Here is a 23,245-nt window from a genome sequence, read left to right on the forward strand (position 1 = left end):
CAAAATGCCCATGGCAGGGAGGTGGAACTAGAAGATTTCAAGGTCCTTTCCAAGCCTGATTGTTCTATGAGTCTATGAAATGGAAGCATGTCCTTGACTTGCCACATGCAACCTGTTGGAGGATTTGCCATCTAAAAGAAAAAAAGAAAAAAAAGTATTTACGTGCAGCAATAGTTGGCTGCTCTTTTAGACAACAGGTTTTTGATTTCAATGGCTGAAGGGGGCCTACAGGGATGCTGGGGAGGGACTCTTCATCAGGGACTGTAGTGATAGAACAAGGGGTGATGGGTTCAAACTTAAACAGGGGAAGTTTAGATTAGATAAAAGGAAGAAGTTCTTTACTGTGAGGGTGGTGAGGCACTGGAATGGGTTGCCCAAAGAAGTGGTAAATGCTCCATCCCTGGCAGTGTTCAAAGCCAGGTTGGACAGAGCCTTGAGTGACATGGTCTAGTGCGAGGTGTCCCTGCCCATGGCAGGGGGTTGGAACTGGATGATCTTAAGGTCCTTTCCAACCCAGACCCATTCTATGATTTGTTAAATTACAATAACCAAATGTTTTTCCTTATAAAACACTGCATTTGCTCATCCACTCTTAATCCTCCCACCTCTAAGCAAGGAAAAATAATAAAAGTAAAGCCTACAGCAGAAATTTCTCTATGCACAGTGTCCATGTTTCATCCCAAGGCCAGCAACATGCAGCCTGGGGGGTGAGCTACCCGTCCCCCCTCACGTTTTTTTGAGTTTATTTGGAAATAAACACAATCACACAATAAGACATTAATGCTGTACATCCTTCCTTGTATGAGCTGTTCCCATCCTGCAGCATTAAAGTCAAAATACTTCTTACTGTTGAAGAAATAATCAACAGGGATAGAGGCACTTCCAGGATCAGCACCCAGTTTTATCTAGGAGCTTCATAAATAAGGGATTTCTCGTAATGCTGGTATATCGAACCACGTGGGAAATTAAAATGCATTGCTAGCATTTATTTTTAAAAGCGTAGCAAAAGGCTTTATTTGAAGCTTTAGGGTGAGTTGTTTGGTTTTTCTTCTCCCCTGAAGAAACAATTATTTCTGGAATCATTGCCGTGTTCCAGATTTAGCCTCCCATGAACATTCATTTACCTATATTATGTACATGTTATTTTAGCAGATACCTTCACAGCATTAAATTAGGCGTATCTGTGGATAATCAGTACTTTGCTTTTCCCATTTTAATATTTTAGCTATTAAAATAGATAAGGGACTAAATAGCAACAATAATGACTGTATACACAACACACACTTTATAGCTCTTACAGATTTTACCGGCAGAGTACATGCTTTAAATTGTAGCATATAAATGATGATTTAATTGGGACTTGGGAAGCCAACAAAATACTCATTGTCTGAGGGAACTTACAACATGTTGTAGACAACCACTGTAATTTTCCATCCTATTCTCAGACTGAAGGTAAAAGGCCCTTTTGCCACTGGGGTAATTTAGATGGGCAAGTGGTGGGGAGAAGCCCTTTCCTCCAGTTCTGAGGAGGTTGTTTTGTAACCTGAATTTGAAATCTCATATTGGGAAATCACCTGGACAGAACCCCAGCACATCCAGGAGTTAGAAGATCAAGTCCTCTGGTATTTCCCACACATGCACTTCTGACTGAGGCGCAGCAGGGGCTGCCCAAATTGGAGGCGCCACTCAACATTTGGTTTGGGGGTTTTGAGCTCCTTTGAGCTCTCCTTCATTTCCAGCCCAGCTCGTTCAGTTCTGCACAGGGGTTCGGACCATGACCACCTTTTATCCCCCAAAGATCTTCATATATCAACACAGAATTAAACTGAAGCACTGACCACCACCCTGCAGCAGATGTTTCACACCCAGCTGAAGTTACTCCACTGCAGCCGGTGATGCAGGAGGCCACACACAGCACTGGAGCATCAGTCCCATCCCACCTCACCCTCAGCCCTCTTCGCTTATGGGCACTTACAGACATGGGATGATGGGTTACACCTCGCCTGCATGGTCCAGCTCAAACACATGCTCTCAGCACAGCTGCTTGGCACCAAAACACTGGCGTTCAGAGCTGTAGTCTCTCTTCTTGCTCCTGCAATTGCACAGCCAGTATTAGTTACCTGCTTTGAAGCACACAGACATGTGGTTACCTGTTGGAGTTAAGCAGACCTTCATGCAGCTCGCTGCATTTGTCAGGGATGTGTTTCGTTGCCCAGCACTGCGGTTTGGTGACAAATTTCAGCTCAACTGCAGAGCAAATGAGCCATCAGATAAGCCAGACCTGGCCAGAGCTGCAGTACTGGGCCACCAAAGCCATCTTGCAACAGGGGACAAAAAGTGCAAAGCTCCTGGGATGTCCTCTCGCCTTGTGCTGTCACCCTCCAGGGGGACTATCTATAAAGTACATATTAAAAAGGCTCATGAGGAAGAGGAGCCATAGCCCAAGAGCAGCTGCAAAGGCCTTTGGGGATGCTCCTCCATGGATTCTGCAATAGGAGCAGAAACCTGCTCCTATTGCAAACCAAGGGCTGCACTACTGGGGAAACTAAAGCTGAACTGGCTGTGTGTTGAGGAGAGCTGATTAAAGTCTTTTAGTTGCTGTCTGCAAAGCCATTTAACTGGTATATGTTCTGCTCCATGGTGGTGGCCAAATGTGTGTTGAGTCAGATTCAGACTCATCTGTTCTCGTGTCACAGGCATATTTTCCAGGTGTTGAGCAGTGCTTCCCAAAGACATATTAACTTGAAGAACCATTTAAATATTAATTTTCCAGTTCAACTTGCATGCTGGGAAGGCTCTTCCAAGTGCTCCAGGGTATAATTAGTTTCTCCAAAAGCATCTTCCCACGAGGCACTTTGCTAGTGCTGACCACATTTCCCTTCCACATCTCCCCTCCTCTTCCCCAGCCTCTTAAAGCTTCACTGAATTGCTGCACACAACCTCCCGCAAAGGTTATCATCTTGTGTTTAATAGGGGGGAAAAAAGACAGCGCAAGAGATTTACTGCAAATGGAAGCCATTACTGAAACAGTTATCAAATGAAAGAACAATATAATAATGTCTAGTCATAAAGATATGAGGAGTTGCCTGTCAGGAGCAAACACCTGACTTGTAAAATTAGCCTGGGCAGCTGCTGCAAGCTTTTGGCAGGCAGGACAAGATCCTTGAAACACATGTTAAAAACACTCAGGTATTCTGCAGCTCAGAGGCTGTAAACCAAGCACCCAAACTGGGACCAGTCAGAGGGAGATGCATCAGCATCCCAAAGCTGTGGAAGGTTCATGTGAAGTGGAAATAGGGGGGGTCAGCTCAGCACCATCCCAAATATCCCCAGGGTTTAAACAGGCTTTGGATGCCTCCCAAAGCTAAATCCATTATCTCCAGCACAGTTGTCACTCATTGAGGCTGCCAACCCCAACTTTTAGGTTAAATATTAACTAACTAATAGCATATGGTGTTGAATTTTGTCTGCCCCTTGATCCATAAGGTTAGGTCACACAGGCTATGAAATTGCAGCTAGAAGACTGTGATTCCCAGTCCAGTGTATTGGCGCAGACTGTTTTCCTCATCTCTGCTATTTCTGCCCTTCTGACAAGACCTGGGGCAGAAAACCCCCTTCAGCCTTAACCAAATGGCTATTAACCTTTCCAAGACATATCCAAGTAGATACCAGTGTCCATCACAAGGGAGGAAAATGTTCTATTAGCAGAGGAATCTTTGACTCCTACCTGAAAGCCAACATCTATCAAGGACTGCCCAGCTTATCTCACCATGCACACTGTACCCTACCACGAGCACCTCAGCTCTTTCCCCCCAAAAATCACTTACTTCCAGCAGCACAGTCAGTTCTCACACCTCCTTTTCCACCGGACACATGCATTCTATGTATCAAGGCAACACCAGGACCCAGCCCCTAGTCCCCATTTCAAGAATCTGTGCTCCTCCTGCAGCCTTTTATAGCTGGAACTTGTCATCATTAGGCCTCAGGTGCAACAGTCCTAGGTGCCTTTTAATCCTTCCTCGCCTGTCTCAGAAGGGCTGATAATACCAGTGGCTGTTTCTATTTTGAGAGTGCAGTGCCACTTGTTTTGGTGCCTGGATGTGAAAGTGTTGGCCACTGTGATTTGTAAAACAGTTTCAGACATGGAAAAACATGTGATAGGGAGCCTTCCTAATGTTGGATGCTAAGTGAGCCTAGCTTGAATGCAGCTAAAATCCCATCACAGCCTTCCTAGTAATACCTGCTTTTAAACAGGCTGCTGTCTTTAGCCATAGCTTTAGAGCTTGAGAAGGAGCTGAAGCCCCTGGGGTGTCTGCAGGAATATCTGCTTTTCTGAAACACACCAGAACAAGGCATTTGATGTAAGCCAAGAGATCCAAAACCCCCCGAAGCTGCTCTTCAGCATTGCCTTTTGGAGGCAGAGCATATGGGTTATCTCAGAGGGAGACTTAATATCCCCAGAGACAGAAAGGCATGGAGGAAGACTTCCCTTAACTTGAAATTTTGGCTCAACCATTCAAATTACAGAAAGACAGCATTGTCTGACAGCTGCAGGTGAGAAGCTTCTGCTTGCATCAGTAAAAAATAGAAATAAAAATATGAGCCACATTTTTTTTGTTGTTTTTGTAGACAAAATCAAGGAACCACAGTCCATGGTCATGTTTTTTCTTCCTAACAGGATCGTCCATTGAAAAAGGGAAAGATGGAAAACTGATGTTTTCCTGTTACAGGCAGGTTGCAGCTTGTGGGTGTGTTAGATGAGTGGGTTTCCTCCTGACCTTGGGAACACAGAGAATTGTAAAACCTTTTCCATTGTGGAGGTGTGACCTAGATTTTTGGCTCTGCATGCCCATGCACTGGCACCGTGTTGGACACGTGTGCAATGCAGCTGCAGGCAGAGCCCTTCCCAGTATATGGGTACCCACATCCCAGTAAGCCATGTTGGTGATGTGCTTATGCACTGGGGAGGCGAGCGCTTCTCAGTCAGGATCTTGGCTTTGTATAGGGGCAACGTATAGGATGGGTGGTATATCTTCTGCATGCACATGCCTGCTGCATCTACCAGTGAAGTTAGGGAAAAAATACCCAGCAAAACTGATAGGCCAACAGATGACTCCGAAAAGTCTGCTCCAGTGCTTGACTAGTCAAGCCTCCCACAATCTGTGGGTGTTAAAGCCTACCTCAAAGTCCTCAGAGACTTCTATTAACTGGGATGGTCTCTGACAGCAGCAGCTTGTGGGATGTGATGAAAGAGCTGGAGAAGCTGCCCTGGTTTCTGGCTGGGCCATCACCCCCAAGCAGGGGGAAGTGCTAACAGCAGATGACTTTGCACACAGGCTTTACTTGCTTCTGAGCTCTGATGGTGAAAGAAGATGGTGCTTTAATAGAAAAATTAGAAAGGAAAATGGTTATTCAATTTTACTACAAAACCCCAAAGCAGGATGAGGAGTAGGATGTAAAAATGTTTGAGAAAATTAAACTGGCAATAGGGAAGGGCAGAATGTTAATAACAGCAGCCTTAATCATCCTAACTTACAATGGATGCACCCTGTAATAAATTTCACATATCATCCGAGTGATCACAACAGGTTTGACCCACTGCTTCTTAAATAAACTGCTGTAATTATTAATATGCATGTATTATCAGGAGCTGACAGGAACGACATCTCAAGTCTTTTATTGTGGAGCAAAAGGTGCGGGTACGAATCTCACCCTTGATAATTTTTTGTGCATGGGTTATGGACCAAGCAGGAAGTAGAGGGTGATGCACAAAAGGATGATGCACACAGCATCTACAACAGCACGCTGGGGATGTGCGAGCAGGGGGCATGTATGAATCTTCACATCCATTAGAGTGACTGAAGAGATCAAATGCACCTTGTTTCTGCTCCAGAGACAGATTACTCTTCCCCATCCATCCCTGTGTATGTTTTTTGATGACAGTGTATGAACAGGGTGGATAATCCAACCTCAGCTCCATGGGGAGAGCTGGTCACAGCGACACTCACCAGCTTTGCCTCCTGCTGACTGTATTTTTTAATCCTGTCCTTTCAGTGCCTGGAGGAAGAGGACAGGCTCCCCCCCACTCCTTGCTTCTGCACAGCAGAGAGCATGGATTAGCCCTGAGTGAGGCACCTTGAGAGCTGCAACCATCTGGTTGTCTTTAGTTTGATTTGATGGAAACGGACAAATGTAACAATTAGTATAGCAAAACCTCCCAATTTAAAAAAAAAGTAGAAAAAAGCTGATGATTGAGGCTGGATGGGTTTTTAATTTTGTGCATGAATGAAAGAACACGTTAATTAAAATCCAGAGTTTATTTGTTAGGCTTGTTTTGTAGCAAGCTGCTCCAAGGTCCCTGAACCTGCCTGACAGCTCACATCTTTGTAACACAGCCCTTCAAATCCTCCACGCTGGATTTCCCCCCACATTCCTCTCCTCCATCCCTTCACTCATCTCTGCTCCTGCATCTCCTTCTTGACAGCCCACAGCCCCTCACTGGAGGGTGGGTTGTTGCCTGCAGTGGGAGCAGTGTGGGGACAGTAAGGTACAGGGAAGACCCTGGCACTGTGGGGTACTTCAGGAATGTTATACTGAAGTGCCAATGTTTCAGCTACATGTGTTGTGGAAGCAGGAGGCATTCAGCCTTTGACATTAACCATCACTGGAGATGTCTGTGTTAGCAACTTAACTTTCAAGCTCAATAGGTAGTCTAGAAGAAGCTTCAAATGGCAACTAAATATACTACAGGATAATGACTACAATCCCCTAAATGCAGAAATAATGCCAGCACCAAATTTATCCCCTGATGGCAGAGGATACTTTGACCCAATCCAGGAAACCACAGGATAGCAAAAGCTTTGGATGTGATGGTCCCATCACTGCGTGGCGGATGATAGTGCCACCAGCCTGCTGGGTCTCAGGGTGACCACCTCTGGAGCGAGGCAGGAATAGCATCACTGCTGTAATAGTTCTTCCTCTGAAATGTTTTTGTTCTGAATGAATACTTTGCTTTGGGAAAGCTGGCTGGCCAGCAGGTAGCCTGGTAAGCTGGAAAAGGGCACATGAGTCCGAGCCAAACCCTGAGTGTTTCTAGGAGTCATGATGGAAGAATAGTCTTGTTTTGTGAATAAGTAATCACTCATAGGAAAGCTGTTTTCAGCATGGTCACAGGTCACATTAGAGAGCTCTTAGAGTCTGAAAATCCAGCATTTTTAAGAATACCAGTGTGAGAAGTGCAATACAGTTATGGGAGAAAAAGGTGGTTTCGGTATGTGTTGGCCTTGCATTTGTACCTGCCCCAGTTCTGCCTGGCAAAATGCACACTCACAGCTGAAATGGTGCATGTTTGGGCAGAAGTTACCCAAAAACCTAACTGAGGTATGCCTAAATGCTGCATTCTAACCTTTTTCCCCCCTCCAAATTAGCTGTAGGAATTAAATGTTTCAGCGTTTTTTTTTTTTAAGCTACATATTTTTGTCCATTTTATAATAAAAGCTACAAAAAGAGTCTTAAAAGGCCACATAGCAAAGAGGATTAAGAACCTGAAAATGAAACCACTGTATGGTTTTTTTCCTCTAGTCTCCTTTGGTTCAGCCAGTGAACCAAATAAAACCCCCCATTATTCATACAGCTGAAACGAGTTGTATCAGCGTTCAAGAATTAAATGCAATTAAATATGTGTATGCAGCCTAACAGCAAGGTGATTTCTCTGCGAGCTGTCTAGCTGTGTATTGAGAGCTGCTGTTGGTGGGCTTGTTGCTGAGTTACATTATTTCCCCTGAGATCAAAACAAATCAACATTTCCCCGCTCGGTGTTTCTGAAGACAATTTCTCAGTAACAGCTGAACAGCAGGATCTGGAAGTGAACTGGTTTATAGACAGAATATTAAAGTGGAGGAAAAAATCAAAGACTACGTGAACTCAAAGAGAGGAGATGGGAGAAATCACTCTTTTTTTACCTAATTTGGGTTTTAATAATATAGTGATTTCTCACAGGTCAAAAATCTAATGCAACTGCACCAGTGCCCTTGCAAATTACCAACCCTGATGTGATTTGATAAAACCAGACCAAAATGTGATCAAGGAGGTGGGACAAAACAAGTGCAGGGGTTTCAGAAATAAGGGGACCCACGTCTAAACATGCCACATTTCCTGTTCTGCAGGAAAAAAACCACAAGAAAAATACAACTGCAAGGCTCTCGGAGTGGGATACCATGCAGTGTGCACAGCACTTCCATCTAGGAAATAACCAGGACATTATATTGCTGTTTTTTCTGTGACTACACACACTTCCATGCGAGGTCAACATCTTAAGATTATTTTTTCTGTACAATGCTCTGGGAGCTCTTTTGCTGTTTCTTTCCTCTGTCAATCTGCAGCTTTTCTCTCCTGACAGCTGCCGGCTTCGGTAAATGAAGGAGATTTCTGCAGTGAAAGATGCTTTTCTTTATTGGGGGGGGGAAAGCAGGAGGGGGATGTAATTGTACTCATCACCTGCAGGCAGATATATTGCAAGTTTTGTTTGTTTTTTTTCAAGGAGATGATGAAAAGTCTATTTTGCTCATCAGGGTTTAGTGGAAGAAATTGAGCTGGTTTACTGCAGAGGCATGGGAAACTGAATGAATAAAGATCCCTACAGTCCTCAACTGGACTGATACCCAAAGGGGATGTCCCTCCTTGCTCAGGATGGTCTCCCATCACTTACACTACCCAGTCCCCATAAGGGATGTGCCCTCAAGATTGTACAGGACTGCTGGAGGCAGTGGAGCAGGCTCTTCACTGGTGCAGACAGTGAGGTCCCTCTCAGTTTTTAGGGTGATCACTGCTCACACTGCACAAATAACAACCCTATTTAATCTCATTATTAGGAGCAGGACAGGTCTTAGGGTCAGTAACTGCCTGGGGATGCTGTGCTGACAGTACAAGCGTGATATATTATTTAATAATAAGTGGTCATATGCATGACTTTTTGCCATCTTTAATGCTCCTGCTTGCAAATCTCTCTGTCAGAACTGATGTGAGACGCAAATATCCTTTAATTTGATCTAATAAGCAATAAAATCCAGCTGGCTCAGCTGGCACCAGCACCCTCCAGCCAGAGCAGCTGTACTGCTTTACACCTATGGAGATTTTGGCCAAAGCTTTGCTATAGCTGAGCTCCAGCCAGCAAAGCTAACATCGATTTTCAATCCTCCGAGTAACACAAAAAGGATTATTTTTTTTTCCTTGCAGGCAGGCAGAAGAGCATTACCACCAGCACAGCTTTTCTTAGCATCAAACTGGGCTAATCGACCTGTGTGGTAAAGAACATGATTCCACAGAAATGAGTATTTGTTCTGCTTTGCTTTGTTTTTAACAAAAATGAAATAACAAATTATATATTTTTATGTGGTTTTTTTCAAGGAGATGATGAAAAGTCTATTTTGCTCGCCAGGGTTTAGTGGAAGAAATTATATAGTTCTTTAATAAATTATTACTTGCATTCAGGCTGTTACAGTGAGAGAGAGACAAACCAGAAGAACGAAGGGCAGCAAATGTCCTAAATAGGTATAAAAACACCCATGGCAGTTCAGGATTTCTCCTCCCAAATCAGCGGGCTATTGTTTTTGTCTCCCCCTAAGCATCACCACATGCATCTCTGCATCCTTTGCATCTCTGTTGCCAAGTCACCTCTGCAGAAGCACAGCACAGATTTTGAGACAACCCTTCTTAGTCTACAAAGGGGTAAATCTCCTTATATATATAAGGAAGAAATTCTTTACCGTGAGGGTGGTGAGGCACTGGAATGGGTTGCGCAAGGAAGTTGTGAATGCTCCATCTCTGGCAGTGGTCAAGGCCAGGTTGAACATGGCTTTGAGCAGCCTGGTCTAGTGGAGAGTGTACCTGCCCATGGCAGGGAGGTTGAAACTAGTCAATGTTAAGGTCCTTTCCATAGAATTCCAGTCAATTCTATGATTCTATGAAAAACTGACTGGGGGGAGGGGGAAGCATGGATTTGAAAAAGCATGTCAAAAATTGCTAGAGGAAAAGGGATGGGATGCTAGTCAAAGTGCTTTCAGGTATTACATACTCATAGCTGTAGCTGTGTTTAAAAACAGTAGGCCACTACCAGCCTGCAACAAGCAGCAGATGGCTGTGCTGTAGGAACCATCCGTTCCTCTTGAAAACAGTGGTGCTTGTTTGTAAGAATAAAAATCAAGCGTTTGCTATAGGTAAGAGTGCTGACAAAAGGAGTGAAACTAAAAGAGGGAAAAAACCCACATTCAGTGGAAATGTATCCTTATATGTAGAAATGCCATTGATTTGTATCTTGGACCTAGCATGGGACTTGATAGGAAATGGTCCATCACCAGTGTTTTCCTTGCATGAAAGAGGCTGTATTTCAAGCTAGTTTCCCCTATATGTGCATGGTATGTGTGCACCCCACCTGGGAACACATGGTAAATGAGTTACCTCCTATTCCTTTTTTCTGTACCTTAAATATTCTAAGGCTTAAAGATGACCAAGATGCAGTACAATGGCAGGAAATACCAGATGAGGGCATCAGCATCTCCAGACTTGTGCTTTTTATGATATTATTAACCACTGTGTTTAATTAAAGACTGTCCTGAAGCTCGCAGTGTGAGCCAATTTATAGGTAGTGGGGGAAGGAGAAGCTCCTCTAGCAATCTTGTGCATCTCTTTCACTTTCCTCAAGATCTCCCCACAAGTATTCATCCTACTGCATGTTGAAGTAGGCTATTTTTGATCTCTTCTGATAGCGGGGTCATTAATTCATTGAAAAGAGTGTAATAAATAATAGTAATGAATGCCATCAGCTATGATCTGCTGTTCAGGAGCAATGCCTGCAGTCACCAGCTCCAGATTGAAACATCTCAACTTCTCATCAGCTTCTGCAACTCTGCGATATAAGGAGAAAAGTCGTCTCCCATTGCAAGCAGGACTGGAGTGAGGCAGCACATACCTGTCTAAAGTTATATTTAAAACAGGGCATCAGTGCCGAGACGTCTCATCTTGCAGAAAACTCACCCAGATCTCCAGTGCCTGAGGCAGAAGGTAGCATGGTGCACCTCAGGGTAGCCCCAGGGCTCCCCATCCCAACTCCTCACCATGAGTTTTCCTTCCCAGGCTGGGCTGTGGCTGCTCAGCTGGTGTTTTGTGAGTGGAAAACCAAGGTGGAAGATGACAAAAGATGGTAGAAGCAGAGCTGAAGGAAGCGCTAAAGCCTCGCCAACATAAGGAGTGACAGCTCCAGCCAGCCATGATTTCCTTCCTGGATGGTGTGGTCTGCAGGTTTAGTATGAATTCAAATAGGAGAAGTCTGTGACATAGTGAGTAAAAGTGACTATTCACTTCCTCATGACAAATTTGGCTTAGAGGTCTCCTCCCAGATTACTAATCAGGTCCTTCTCTTTAATTAGCCATATCTGAAAGGGGCAAAGCCCTACTGTGCACAGCTGCCAGCACGGCAGGAGACGTGCATCTCCAGGGAAAACATTCACATCATCAGGATAAACTTGAAATTGAATCTTATTCATATAATCAAAACATCTTTGATGATTCATTTCCCATCATTCCTGTACAGCATTCAGGTTATAAATAGCTGTGTTTTAGGTATAAAAGACTTGCGTACCATCCTCCTGGTAGTCTTCAGTGTGACAGAACAAGTCCAGCAGGTTTAATGGCTGCTGTTCCAGGGTATAAAGGGAATATCAATCATAGTTCATTTATAAGCAGGTATCTTGGGTGGACACATGCTCTGCAGAGCAGGACTGATGGACTTGTCAGGATGCATGGGGATCAGTTACCAAGAGGGACCCTTTCATTCAGAAGCAAGACATTTAGGGTGAAGACAGAGGATAAGCGCTAATGACATATGAAGTACTTCTTAAATGGTCACCCAGGGACAAGTAGCATTAGAAATGGAGCTGGAGCTTTCCTTGGCCAAATACTAATTAGAAGGAATGAAGAAAAATAAATGTGCAGTGAAAAGCCTTTCTAAAATGGTGATGTAGCCTGCATAATCTTTATAAACGTGCTGGCTAAAAACCCCTGATTTCCTCTAAGTGTGTGATAATGGAAAAGTACCAGAGCTTTCAAATGGAGGTCAGGTGTGTTCTAGTTCAGGCAAAGATTAACTCCATTACAGCAGGGAGCATTTCATGTAACATCTCCCATTAAAGAGAGCAGATGCTGGGCTCTGCAGAACTTTTGCCGTCCTCGTTGCTGCAGACATAGAGCCCAGGCACGCAATGCAAAGCCTTAGACAACCCTTGACACATCTGCAGCAATTGCATGGTCCTGGTGGCCAAGGCCTTTGCTAAAGAACTTGCTGCTGTGGGAGTTCTAGGAAGGGTAAAAGGTGCCACCATGATCCTGCTGCTTCCCAGATAATAGCTGTGTGTTTGAGACCAGTGGGAAAAACAGAGCTTCATGGAGGGTCAAGGCATATGCCAGTAACTGCTGACTGGTAATAGCCATGAGACAGACATCCATTGTATTGCCTAGCCCAAAGTATGCAAAACACAACTGTAACACTAATTAAGTCATGCTTTTAAGTAGACTACATCATACTGCACAACACTGCGATCATTGTAGTGCTGGTATTAGATGCCTCACCATTATTTTCATGTATTGCTCACTCTCCATGATTTTTGGCAGCCTGAACCTTTGGGAGAAAAAAAAGTTAAAAATCTAGAACTTGAGTCTTAGGTGTAAAATAGATGCTCTGCAGGGCTTATCAGAACCCAGCTGCAGCAAGCAAGTTTAGCCCAGTCCCCAGAAGCTGGGTTTGCTGGGAACACTGGGGTCATACAGAGCATGCATGGCATCCACAAGAGAATGCCCTGCTAACCAGATTCCGAAATGCTTGCACTGTGCTTTTGGCTCTTAATTACCAGTGTTTTGAAGAAATAAAAGCCGCAATTCAAATGACAACAACATTCAGGAAAACTTCAAAGACATGACCTCCGAGATGGAACAGCCTTGCATGGAGAGAAAATATGGAGCAACATGGGCTGCACTGATGGTGCAGCCTATGCATGGCTTACCATAGCCTGTAACGGGGACATCGCATTATCACCTTCCATCCAGGTCTCTCCTCACACTGCCAGCCCTCTCCCAAGACACTGGGAACAGCCATGGGCACCAAGCGAGCTCTTGCAATGCGCCTGATGAGTGTTCACCAGCAGAAGATGAATGCGAAGGAGAAAGCTACAGAAAGATTAGCGGAGCGATTCGGACACCAGACAAGGCAAATTCAGTCGCTCTTTAAGGAATACATTTGTACCTAAGCTAACAACTCCGCTACAGTTTCATACGTCATTAGGCTAATGATCTGTTTAAATAAAGTCATCAATCATTTTGTTATTAAACCCCTTTGTGCCTGGCAACAAATTGATGGGAAATGAAAGCATTAGTAGGTTGTTTGAGGATTATAAAACGGTACTTGTAAAGCTCCCACTGCTTCTGTGGAAGGTGAAAAAGCGCAGAGGAGCTAATTGATCGTGCCAAAACAAGCCTCCAAAAGTGCTGCAACTTAAATAGGAATAATCAATCGAGTTGCCTTTTATTTGTTCTGACATGCTTCAGTCTTCCAAGTGTACGTTTGGGTCACATTTTCAGCTTTTTTCACCCACAAGTCCCAAAACCTGTGTTTCTTTTTTATTCCCTGGAAAAAAAAAAAAAAAAAAAAAAAAAAGAGGAAAAAAAGGAGGAAAAATAGAAGTTCCGTTCAGACTCTCATAAAACCTGTAGTAACAGCATCCCATTACCTTGAGGAAGACATGAAGTGATACTAGACTCCTTATTTCAGAATTAAAATACTATTCTCTTACTCAGAAGTTATTAAATATCTAAAAAATAATCAATTCCAGAATTTGCTCTTGGATGTCTTTATTTTAGTAACTGGTTGCAGGGAGGTACCATAATAGTTCCCTGCTTTATTCTGTATTGAAGTTTTGCACTTAAACCATGAGCAAACCCCTTCCATTTCACAATTGCATTGCTAAGTTTAACTTCCATATTACTGCCATGGGTTTTGCAGGGAAACCACATTCTGCACATCACATCCTGTATGAAACACATCTTTACTTTTCCCAGGAAGCAGTTAAAAACCATGTTTATTAGCCCCGCCAACAGCAGCTGTTGAAATGCTATAGCTGTGCCTGTTCTTCGTTTCCACAGCTGTAGCTCCTCGAGGAGAACAAAGAAAGGTCAAAGGCAAAGGCAGCTCATTTTCCTGCACCAAGTGCTAAGTCTTTCTCCAACCCTCATCAACTACAAGATCACAACCCCAAGTGGCAGGTGAAGAGACATCAGTTGTTCACTCTGCTTTTAACACAAGAAGGAGGTGCCTTTGAATGAGGCTAGTAAGAGCCAGATTCAAAAAGGGGCAGGAAGAGACGGTTCTTCACATGATGGGGAGAAGATCTGGGGCCTCCCTACCCAAGGATGCTGAGATGCAGGTGCTCGCTTTGATTCAGGAGCAGCACTTGGAAATCCCAAGAGGGTTAATGGACAGGCAAAGCACTTCAAACCTCTCAGGAGTAAGGGGGAAAGAGAGCTTGTTCCTGTCTGCAGGCTTCAGTGCAGGGGTGAACTGCAAGGTGGGAGGAGACTCCTTCCTTCTTGTGCCAAGCAAGCTTTGAATATCCACCTTGTGTTATTGATGCTGACTGGTCCAAAAGCCAGTCGCATCCGCTCCCTGCCTATAGAGGCACTTTTCTATGTAACAGCTTGAATTATAAACATGAATATAGGAAGAAAAGGCTTCTGAAGCTTGATTGTCTTGCTCCAGCACCACACCAGTGTATGAGCAGTAACAGCAGAATCTTGCCTGCTTCCTCACCAAATGAGCATCTTTTGCCCTCAGCTGCGATTCTACTGCAGATAGCGCAGCAATGCCCACTTGGCAGAGTGCCTGGGGAGGGTTATGACTGGTCACTTTGCCATGACATGCTTCAGACCGTGGCCTTGCAGAGCAAACAGACCATCATTCTACACTGAAAGGACAAAAGAGCAAATTGAAAGGCTCTGCGAAGGCAACATAAGTCTTCTGACCATCTACTGTATGCTCTAAAGTCAAAACAGCTCCCTAAGCCTGTAAATGTTATAAAAATGCCAAAAGCAGAAAAACAGACAACTATTGCACCATTATCCACAACATTTTTGTTTCCATCCTCTGCGTATGAATTTTTCATGTTTTCTTTAATAAGTACTGGCACACCAGAGAGTATCGTGAAAGAGAGCATAAGGGATATAGAAAGTTGGGGAGAGGAGTGAGCAATAGCAAGCAAGCCCCACAGTCTGGAAAGCGAGCTTGTTTTCAGATATTTGAGGCTGGAAACAACTTTTGTTTTAATTTCCTGATTGAAGCCAACAGCCTTAATTCTGCCTTTGCCACGAATTAGACAAGGAACCATGACCAAGTCAGTTTAGTTGGAAGCTAAATAATAAAAGAGAATGAACCCAAATTAACATTTCCACTTGTAACATTACTTGAGGGCAGAATTAAGGTGGCTTGGGTGCTTATTTTTACATTTCTACATATTAACATGTTTGTGCTTCTCTTTAAAAAGTTAGTAACTTAAATTCAGGTTTGCATTTAAATTCCTGAGTGTGCATTTTGCTGGGGCTGGAGCATCCCCATGGTGTGCTTTACCCGTAAGCTCAACCCTAATTCCCTCTTCATGTTTTCTAGAGTGGTAGCCAAATAGATGGTGTTAATAATACATGTTCACACTGTATGCTGCATGCCGCTGTCACATCCTAACAGTGAAATCCTTTACTTTTAATGCAAATAAGTATGACATCAAATTGATATATTTTCCCATTTGTTCCAGTTTTGAGAGGAATATGGATTAGAGCTGCCTTTTGGGCGCACGAAGGAAACAGATGCAGGAGCATTTACGGAAGCACATGGGACATTGGCTGGTTTAATCTGCCACAAAGTCACTGCTCATTCATGTCCTCTGAAATATTCATTGACTGCTGTGCTGACAGTGCCATTGCCGACTCCACACCGAGCTCAGTCCTGCGCTGACCTCCTCCTTCAGGAGGTGGCACTGCCCTGCCAGCACCGACAGCAATTTCATGAAGTGGCACCAGGGGCGAGCTGTGTCTGACGCCAAAGCAGATGTGAATTTATGGCCTTTTTCTTTCTTGTGGAATCTTAAAGCTCAAATATAATTAGTTAAAAGCCTTTCTAATAACATCATCCTCCCAATGGGGTGCCTTTCTGGAAGTTCAAGGTAAAACTTTGGCTGATAAGGGACTGATGCTACAAGCTAGAGCAAAGCATAGGGCGGGCAGATGCTAAGGCAGACAGCTAAACCCACATGTTTAGTTCCAGCTCCATGACAGCTTTGCATTGCCACCTTTACCAGCAGTACTTTCATAACTCAATGCTGCTAAAAGTCTTAGATTAGAGTAAGAAGGCAGGCATACACCATGGCTCTGTGAGCTGCTTTTAGCCAGATGGTTAAACTCCTGACACACTGGCACTATTATTTTTGTTAACAATATGAAAGACGATAATGTTAGAGCAGGGCCTGAGGCGAGTCTGCAAAAAACACTGCAGTCACTTGCAGGTGACTTATCTCTGTAATGTGGTGAGTCAAACTTCAGGCGGATGCACTTTCTATTACAGCTAGATGAGAAAAAGGCCCCTTGGCGTAGGACTGCCAGCAACTAGTGCTCTGAATCAGCAGTCATCTTGTTAGCCAAGCTCCTCTCTGTGGAAAAGCCTTTTTAGCTTTCTACAGACCTCCTCTGCACTTGTTCCCCGCTCCCACACCTGCATCTCAGCAGCATGGAGATCTCCAGCCAAAGGGACCAAGGTCCCTCAATAAGCAGGACACTTTTAGAAGCCTGTTTAGAGGACAGAAAGCTCCAACAACCCAACCCAGCCCAGCCATCAGGGCATCGACCAGAGCAGAAGAGGCCCCAGCAGAAACCCCCCAGGGGACTTGCATCCATCACCCCAACCTGCAGAACATTTGGGCTAGAAGTCTCTCCTATTAAAGATTTATAGCATAATTAAGGGTTTGTTAGACCAGAAAATATGTACAAGATATTGCAGCTTTGGGGCACCAGAGGTAGCTCCAAAATAGGATGATACAGCATAAAATGAAGGTGCTTTCCATGAAACGAACTTGAGACCCAGAGCTTCTGAATTTCTGGGGAGTGCTTAAACCTCAGGAGATCACAAGTTAAAAAAGGATGTAGCAGCAGCACCCATGGACAGAAATATGAAGGTCTTGTTGGGGCTCAGACATGGGATGGACCCTTTTTAGTCCCTTGAAGGCAGCAGCACTTTGGGGTATACACCTAAACAGATTTCTGATCCTCTGAAATTACAGCATTACTTGCTGTTAAATAGAACAGAATTAAGACAAATACCTGAATGTCACAAAAATGCTGCAGCAGCTCCAAATACAACTAGAGAAATCTGGTTTAATAGGAACGCTCCACCACCATTTCAGGCACTAAAACCTCAGAATCAGCACAACTGCTTTAGTAGTGTGAAGAACAAATTAAGGAGGAAAACAAAAAAAATCTTTTAAGTTTGTATCATAAAAAGTCTCTGAAACCATAAGTCATGCCACCAAAATGCATATTAAAGTATTTAAAAAACCCCGTGCTCTCAAAAGAATTGTAGAAAATAAAGAACAATAGAATTTGCTGCCTAATGAAGTCATTACTGGATATATCTTACACAAACCCAATTGCCTCATGTTCATTTTGCCAAATTTGGAAGGGAAAGTCTTCTGTTTTCAACTATGAATAGGCTAAAGTTAACTCCATCTTTAGCCTCTGACACTGTCCACATTAGACTTCTTTTCATCAGCAAGGTTAAATATGGAGAGACAACCTAAAGAGTCACATTTGCAAAGCTTGCAAATCAGCCACATGCAAACATAGCTTCATTAAAATGCACAAGGAACAGTTCAGCAATCGTGTAAATGGCAAGTTAAGAGGCAGAGAAAATAGCACAAAGGACATGGGTAGTGTTATGGGAAGAACCGACCTCTTTGAGGACTTGGGGCTTATATCTCATTTCAAATAGCATCTTGCTTACTGAAGCCCAGAGTCTTTAGAGCTGGAGGTAACTTACCATTAGGGTTATGGAATTTCATATGGCAGGCAGCTGGGTTGAAGCATCTATGTGCTCTGCAAATTACAATTGGATATGATAATTCAATGAAATTACACCTCACATCCAACCGAGCACTATTAGGAGCTTTTGTGCAAGAAAGTCTCAAAGCAGCTGGGACTTCCTTAGCCAATATTTATGAAAGCAGCAGTTCTGGCAAGCCCCATGTACATAAGGCCTCCTTTCTAGCCAATAATCCAAAAAATGAGAAGTGCCACATACCAGAAAGCACCAGCTTGTTGCTATGAGCCATCCTCCCTATGAATCAGGTCCAGGAATAACATATGAGGGTTCCCAGACTGTCTTCAGGTGGGTTTCAGCAACTCTTCACTGAGGAAGGTTGGGCTTGATGGCAGAGAAGCAAACCAAGCCTCCATTGCCTTGCTCTGCAGCAGAAATCCTCTGCAGTCTGCAAACTCTACAGAAAGTTAAAGTAGAAATATATCAAAAACACTTCTGTGGAGAGCTCCAAATCAACACTGAAGTGGGTGGGAAAACAGAGATCTATATTTTTATGACACCTGTGAGACAGAAAAGTCAGGGACCATCACTGCTCATCCTGCTGTGATCAGGGTCTTCCGTACATCCAACACTGCCTTAGGAGCCCCCAGCTGCTCTCACTGGAAGATGCCAGGAGGAGTTAAGAAATCAGTCATCCAACTGCATCATAGAATGGTTTGGGTCGGAAAAGACCTTAAGATCATCTAGTTTCAACATCCTGCTGTGGACAGAGACACCTCACACTAGGCCATGTCGCCTAAGGCTCTGTCCAACCTGGCCTTGAATAGCCAAGGATGTGGCAGCCACAACTTCTTTGGGCAGCCTGTTCCAGTGCCTCACCACCCTCACAGTAAAGAACTTCTTCTTTATATCTAATCTAAACTTCCCCTGTTTTAGTTTGAACCCATCACCCCTTGTCCTATCACTACAGTCCCTGATGAAGAGAATATTTTTAAAAGGGAGGTGGTGGTTTGGTTATGAAAGATATTTCTATGTGGAGCGCAGGGCTGGGAAGAGTTAAACACCTCCAGTCTGCACAGCAGCACAGGATTTTCCAATCCTTTGCCATATTTTTTCCCTTTTCCTTTGAGTGGCTTTGTTTGTTTCCCTTGGAGCCCAGCACTCATACACAATAGGCAGATTTTTCAATTAAGCCATTTTTTTCCACTTTTAGTCTTCAATGGAGCCCAGGTGCCAATTGTTTGCTGCTTGGTTTCTGCTTTCCCCTTCCTGCCGACAATTTAACCCCTTTCTCTCATTCCTGCTTTTGGGGGTGTCATTTGATCAAATACACTCCTACTGCAGATGGCTGATAAGGGATTACCAAATGGCTTCTTAATGGTCTGTATCAGGTATAAGCGACATTAAACAAAGCAGTATGTGGACCTTCCATCTATTAATTTAGCAACAGAAAGACAAATATTAACTGGTGATTTATCTTTCCTTTAAAACCCTTTTCACGGTATATTTACTTATAAAGCGAAAATATTTTGCTCTTATTAAAAAACCTAAATCACCAGCAGCCAGCTTAGGCAAGCCTCTCTTCTGATGTATTTAAGTAAAGCTAACAAAGACATTGTAATGATTTTTCTTCTAAATCCCTCATCAACCCATCACTTGTTAGCACACACCATGCTTGTCAAGAGCAACCTCTCCGACTGCCCCAGCCTCTGGAAAGCATACGTAAATGTTTTACACAGAGCAGGGATTAAGTTAGGCCCAGGCTGGGGCTCAGCTCAGTTGCAGCGTCACTGCTAGAGGTATTAAGCCCTTCCATAGATCAGATTGATGCTGGTTGTCACGTAGCCACTGTGTTGCTGTCAACATGCTCCGTTGCGGCTTACCCTGACGTAGTGATCAAGTGCTTGGGGTTCTGCCTCATGTATTAAACATCAAACTGCGTGAGCAGATGAAATCCTCTCCCCGACATGCGTCTCACCCTGTGTGTTGCTCTGCATCATTGTTATCAGAGAAGGGAAAGAGACATGGCCAGTTTTAATGCTGTCATGTCAGAGTTGCATCTTCAGGTGAAGAGCACCTGAATCGCATTGCCTGCAGCCATCATACCAGCAGGGCAATGTTAGCAGGGAAAGGCTGGGGAAAAAGGAGGAAAAAAGAGGGATTTAATATGAAAACAGTAGAAGAACCAGGACTGGAGAACATGAGGATAAATTTAAAACCATGCTCTGAAGAGTTGAAAAGAAACATTTTAAGGAACAAGACATCCAGCCTGGGATGAGGGACTTGCTCTCTTTCCAGATCCTCACAGTACCAGAATCATTCAGAAAGCCACCCATGGAGACTGCATACTCCTTTCAGCATTGCAGAGCGCCTTCTCCAGCAGCATGCACCACCCATTGCTCTTCATGTACCATGCAGGGCTGAAAGGATGTAGCCATCTGCCTCTTTTTTAACCAAGAATTAAACTCAGGAGAAATAATTCAGTATCAAAATTTAACAAAAGAACCCTCAGAGATATGGGAAAAGTGAGCGTAAATATCCAAATAGAACGAGATTGAGCTACTGAAAGACAGATCATACTCTAGAGCAGCAGTGGTGTTGTGAGAGGGAAGAAATACAGAGGGACAAAGCTAATACCATTTAGGGATTTATGGACAATGTTTCCACCCCAAGCAGCATTTGGAAGTGAAGATTTAGTGATTTATCACATCCTGATTCACTCCTCCCCTGCGAAAGCAATAGGAGAACCAGCAGAGTGGAACTCTGGACCTGCTAATTGCCAAATAAACATCACCCACAAACCCAGAAGAGCTTCACCATTGGCACACACAGTCCCCTTGGGGCTTTCTGAAGAGATGGGATTTAAGAGAAGGCCTTGTGGGGGAACAGTTTCAAACGTCAGAGGAATTTAAACATACATAAGGCTGTGAAACCTGATGAGACCTGGAATAAATTGAATGGGCAGGTGTCTCAGCAGAGGATCCTTGGCCAGTGAAGCCAGGTAAGCCTCAAAATGAGCTATGGAGGAGCAGGGAGTGAAGCCCAGCAAGAGATGCTGGTGCCATGATCTCCTGCCCCAGGCAAAGGGAGTCCCTAGAGAATCCAAAAGCACATGTCCCTGTGCTCAGCTGGCAGGATCTGACCGGGACCACAGCATCTGCCTTGAGCCAAACCTGCCTTTTATTCTTCATGAACCATTCAACCATGGTATATTTATCATTGCTGCTCTCTAGCTAGACTTAGTTGAAATCAGCACTGGGTCCCAAAACTGAAGCAAGAGCCGCGTATTCCCTACCCATGGCAGGGGGGTTGGAACTAGATGATCTTAAGGCCCTTTCCAACCCTAGCTATTCTATGATTCTATAGACAGATCCTTCTTCAAGACTCAGCTCTGACACCAGGCTAAAAACCCGTCACACATATGCATTTGGCAGGGATTGTTATATCAAGTGAAAGAACATTTCAGGTTTTTCTTCAGCTGATTTTTAGGAACTTATTTGCACTAAGCTTCCTCCCCAAGAGAAGCTTCAATTATACCCATGCACAAAGGAGCAAAAATTAATACAGTGTTAAGATAGCTCAGCACTGAGAGCAGCATACACAGGCTGAGCTGCTCCAGTTGCTGTTTGGCAAGAGACAGCTTTCTCCGGCAGAGCAGCACCCTAGACATGGCTGTTGATAGAGAGGGAAAAAATGGGAAAAGAAGCTTTTAAATAGAAAACACAGAATTTGCAGAAAGCCACTGATATTATGGTGATACCCAAAATGAAGTATAAGTAATTTCTCAAGGACAAAGTTGTGAAGTTTCCAATGACAGTACAATCTCCCCCTTGCAAATTGGCCCAGTGGACACACGCTGTGTCCCCCTGCTATGCAAGTTGTAGGAAGGGGCTCCTCACCCCCTCGGCTGGGTGACTGGTGCCAACAAGGGACATGCTCACACTGGGTCCTCCCCGGCACCTCTAAGTGACAGGAATCATTTCTGCTCAAAGGAGCACTTGTAAAACTGCAATTTGCATAATAAAACAAAAATCCCAGCTCCAGCACCATAAGAACAAGTTACATGCAGGTGAGAATTGCCCTCTGGCTTTGCTTTCCATGCAGGCTTCGGCTGACCTGCTTTGCCTTCAGATTCCTGCCTAGTTCCAGGCATTACACAGCAGTAGTGATTAATTACAGCATGTTACAACTGGGATTTAAGTAGCTTCTGTTGAATTTGTGAGCTTTTATTTACCCAGCATAATCAACTTGTGTAATCCACGGATTTGGGAACCATCAGTAAAATGGTTCATAAAAGTATTAAGGGCTCCCATTCCCAATGACATTGGTGGGACAGCTGTGGGAGCTGAACTGATACCTTGGTAAATTATGTTTTCAAGCAAAAAAGGGGGTGCATAATAGCTTTGGATCTTCAGTGGCCGATGTATTTTGGAAATAGGCTAACATATGTCTTTCTGAAGACTCTACATCCATGCATGGATTTGGAATCAATTTAATGCACAGTGCTTTATGCAATTATACCTACAGATGCCTAAGTGAGAATTTAAATTAGCATTAACTCGATAGCTTTTGCTAAAGGCAGAGAAACACAAACGGGCACTGGGCAGATTTCCCTGTAAAGCTCTGCCGATCCCCGTCAGTTCCTGAGGCACTGCTCCAAATGTAAACCCCTCGTGATCTTCTTAGCAATTAGGCCCTCTCCAGCAAGAGCCTCTATGCCCAAGTAGATTCAGAAATGAGACCCCATCACTGCACAAATCACAGCTCTGCGGTGCAAAGTATCACCATTTGGTCAACAGAAGGAGTGCTGCTCAAACAGAAGGACCCCACAGGCTCATAAGGATAATCCTTACCCAGAAAGTTAACAAATCCATATATGTTGGTCCAGGGACATTACATACAAGCTGATAAAAACATTTATTAACACATTATGGACAGAAATCTGTGTGAAGACTCACCAATAGCCTCCAGCAAACAAGGTACTTTGCTTCTGAGAACTGTCAAGCTCACTGCGGAGGGATTTCACAGTTGGTCTGCGGACAGGTTGAGTTTCAGGCTTGTTGCACTTACTGCGTGTGGTTTGTTCCTGCAATACCCACACAGAGAAAACACTAACTTCTTCTGTCC

General features: G+C 43.9%; 1 protein-coding gene across 3 annotated transcripts in view; it reads right to left on the reverse strand.

Moving 5' to 3' along the window:
* Positions 1-23,245, reverse strand: part of BTBD3 (BTB domain containing 3) — a 47,976-nt gene that overhangs the window by 22,478 nt on the left and 2,253 nt on the right. For 2 of the 3 annotated variants that reach the window (XM_030490216.1, XM_030490215.1), the window contains 2 exons: positions 23,077-23,204; positions 18,380-18,575 (listed from right to left, as the gene is read on the reverse strand). In XM_030490216.1, coding sequence (XP_030346076.1) covers positions 18,380-18,410 — 31 coding nt within the window. In that variant the 5' untranslated portion in view covers positions 18,411-18,575; positions 23,077-23,204. Of the gene's footprint in view, positions 1-1,975; positions 2,093-5,180; positions 5,354-18,379; positions 18,576-23,076; positions 23,205-23,245 lie in introns of those variants that run through there. The other variant, XM_030490219.1, reaches the window with a different exon arrangement.

This window comes from Strigops habroptila, chromosome 6 (genome assembly GCF_004027225.2).
Source record: "Strigops habroptila isolate Jane chromosome 6, bStrHab1.2.pri, whole genome shotgun sequence".
NCBI lineage: Eukaryota > Metazoa > Chordata > Aves > Psittaciformes > Psittacidae > Strigops > Strigops habroptila.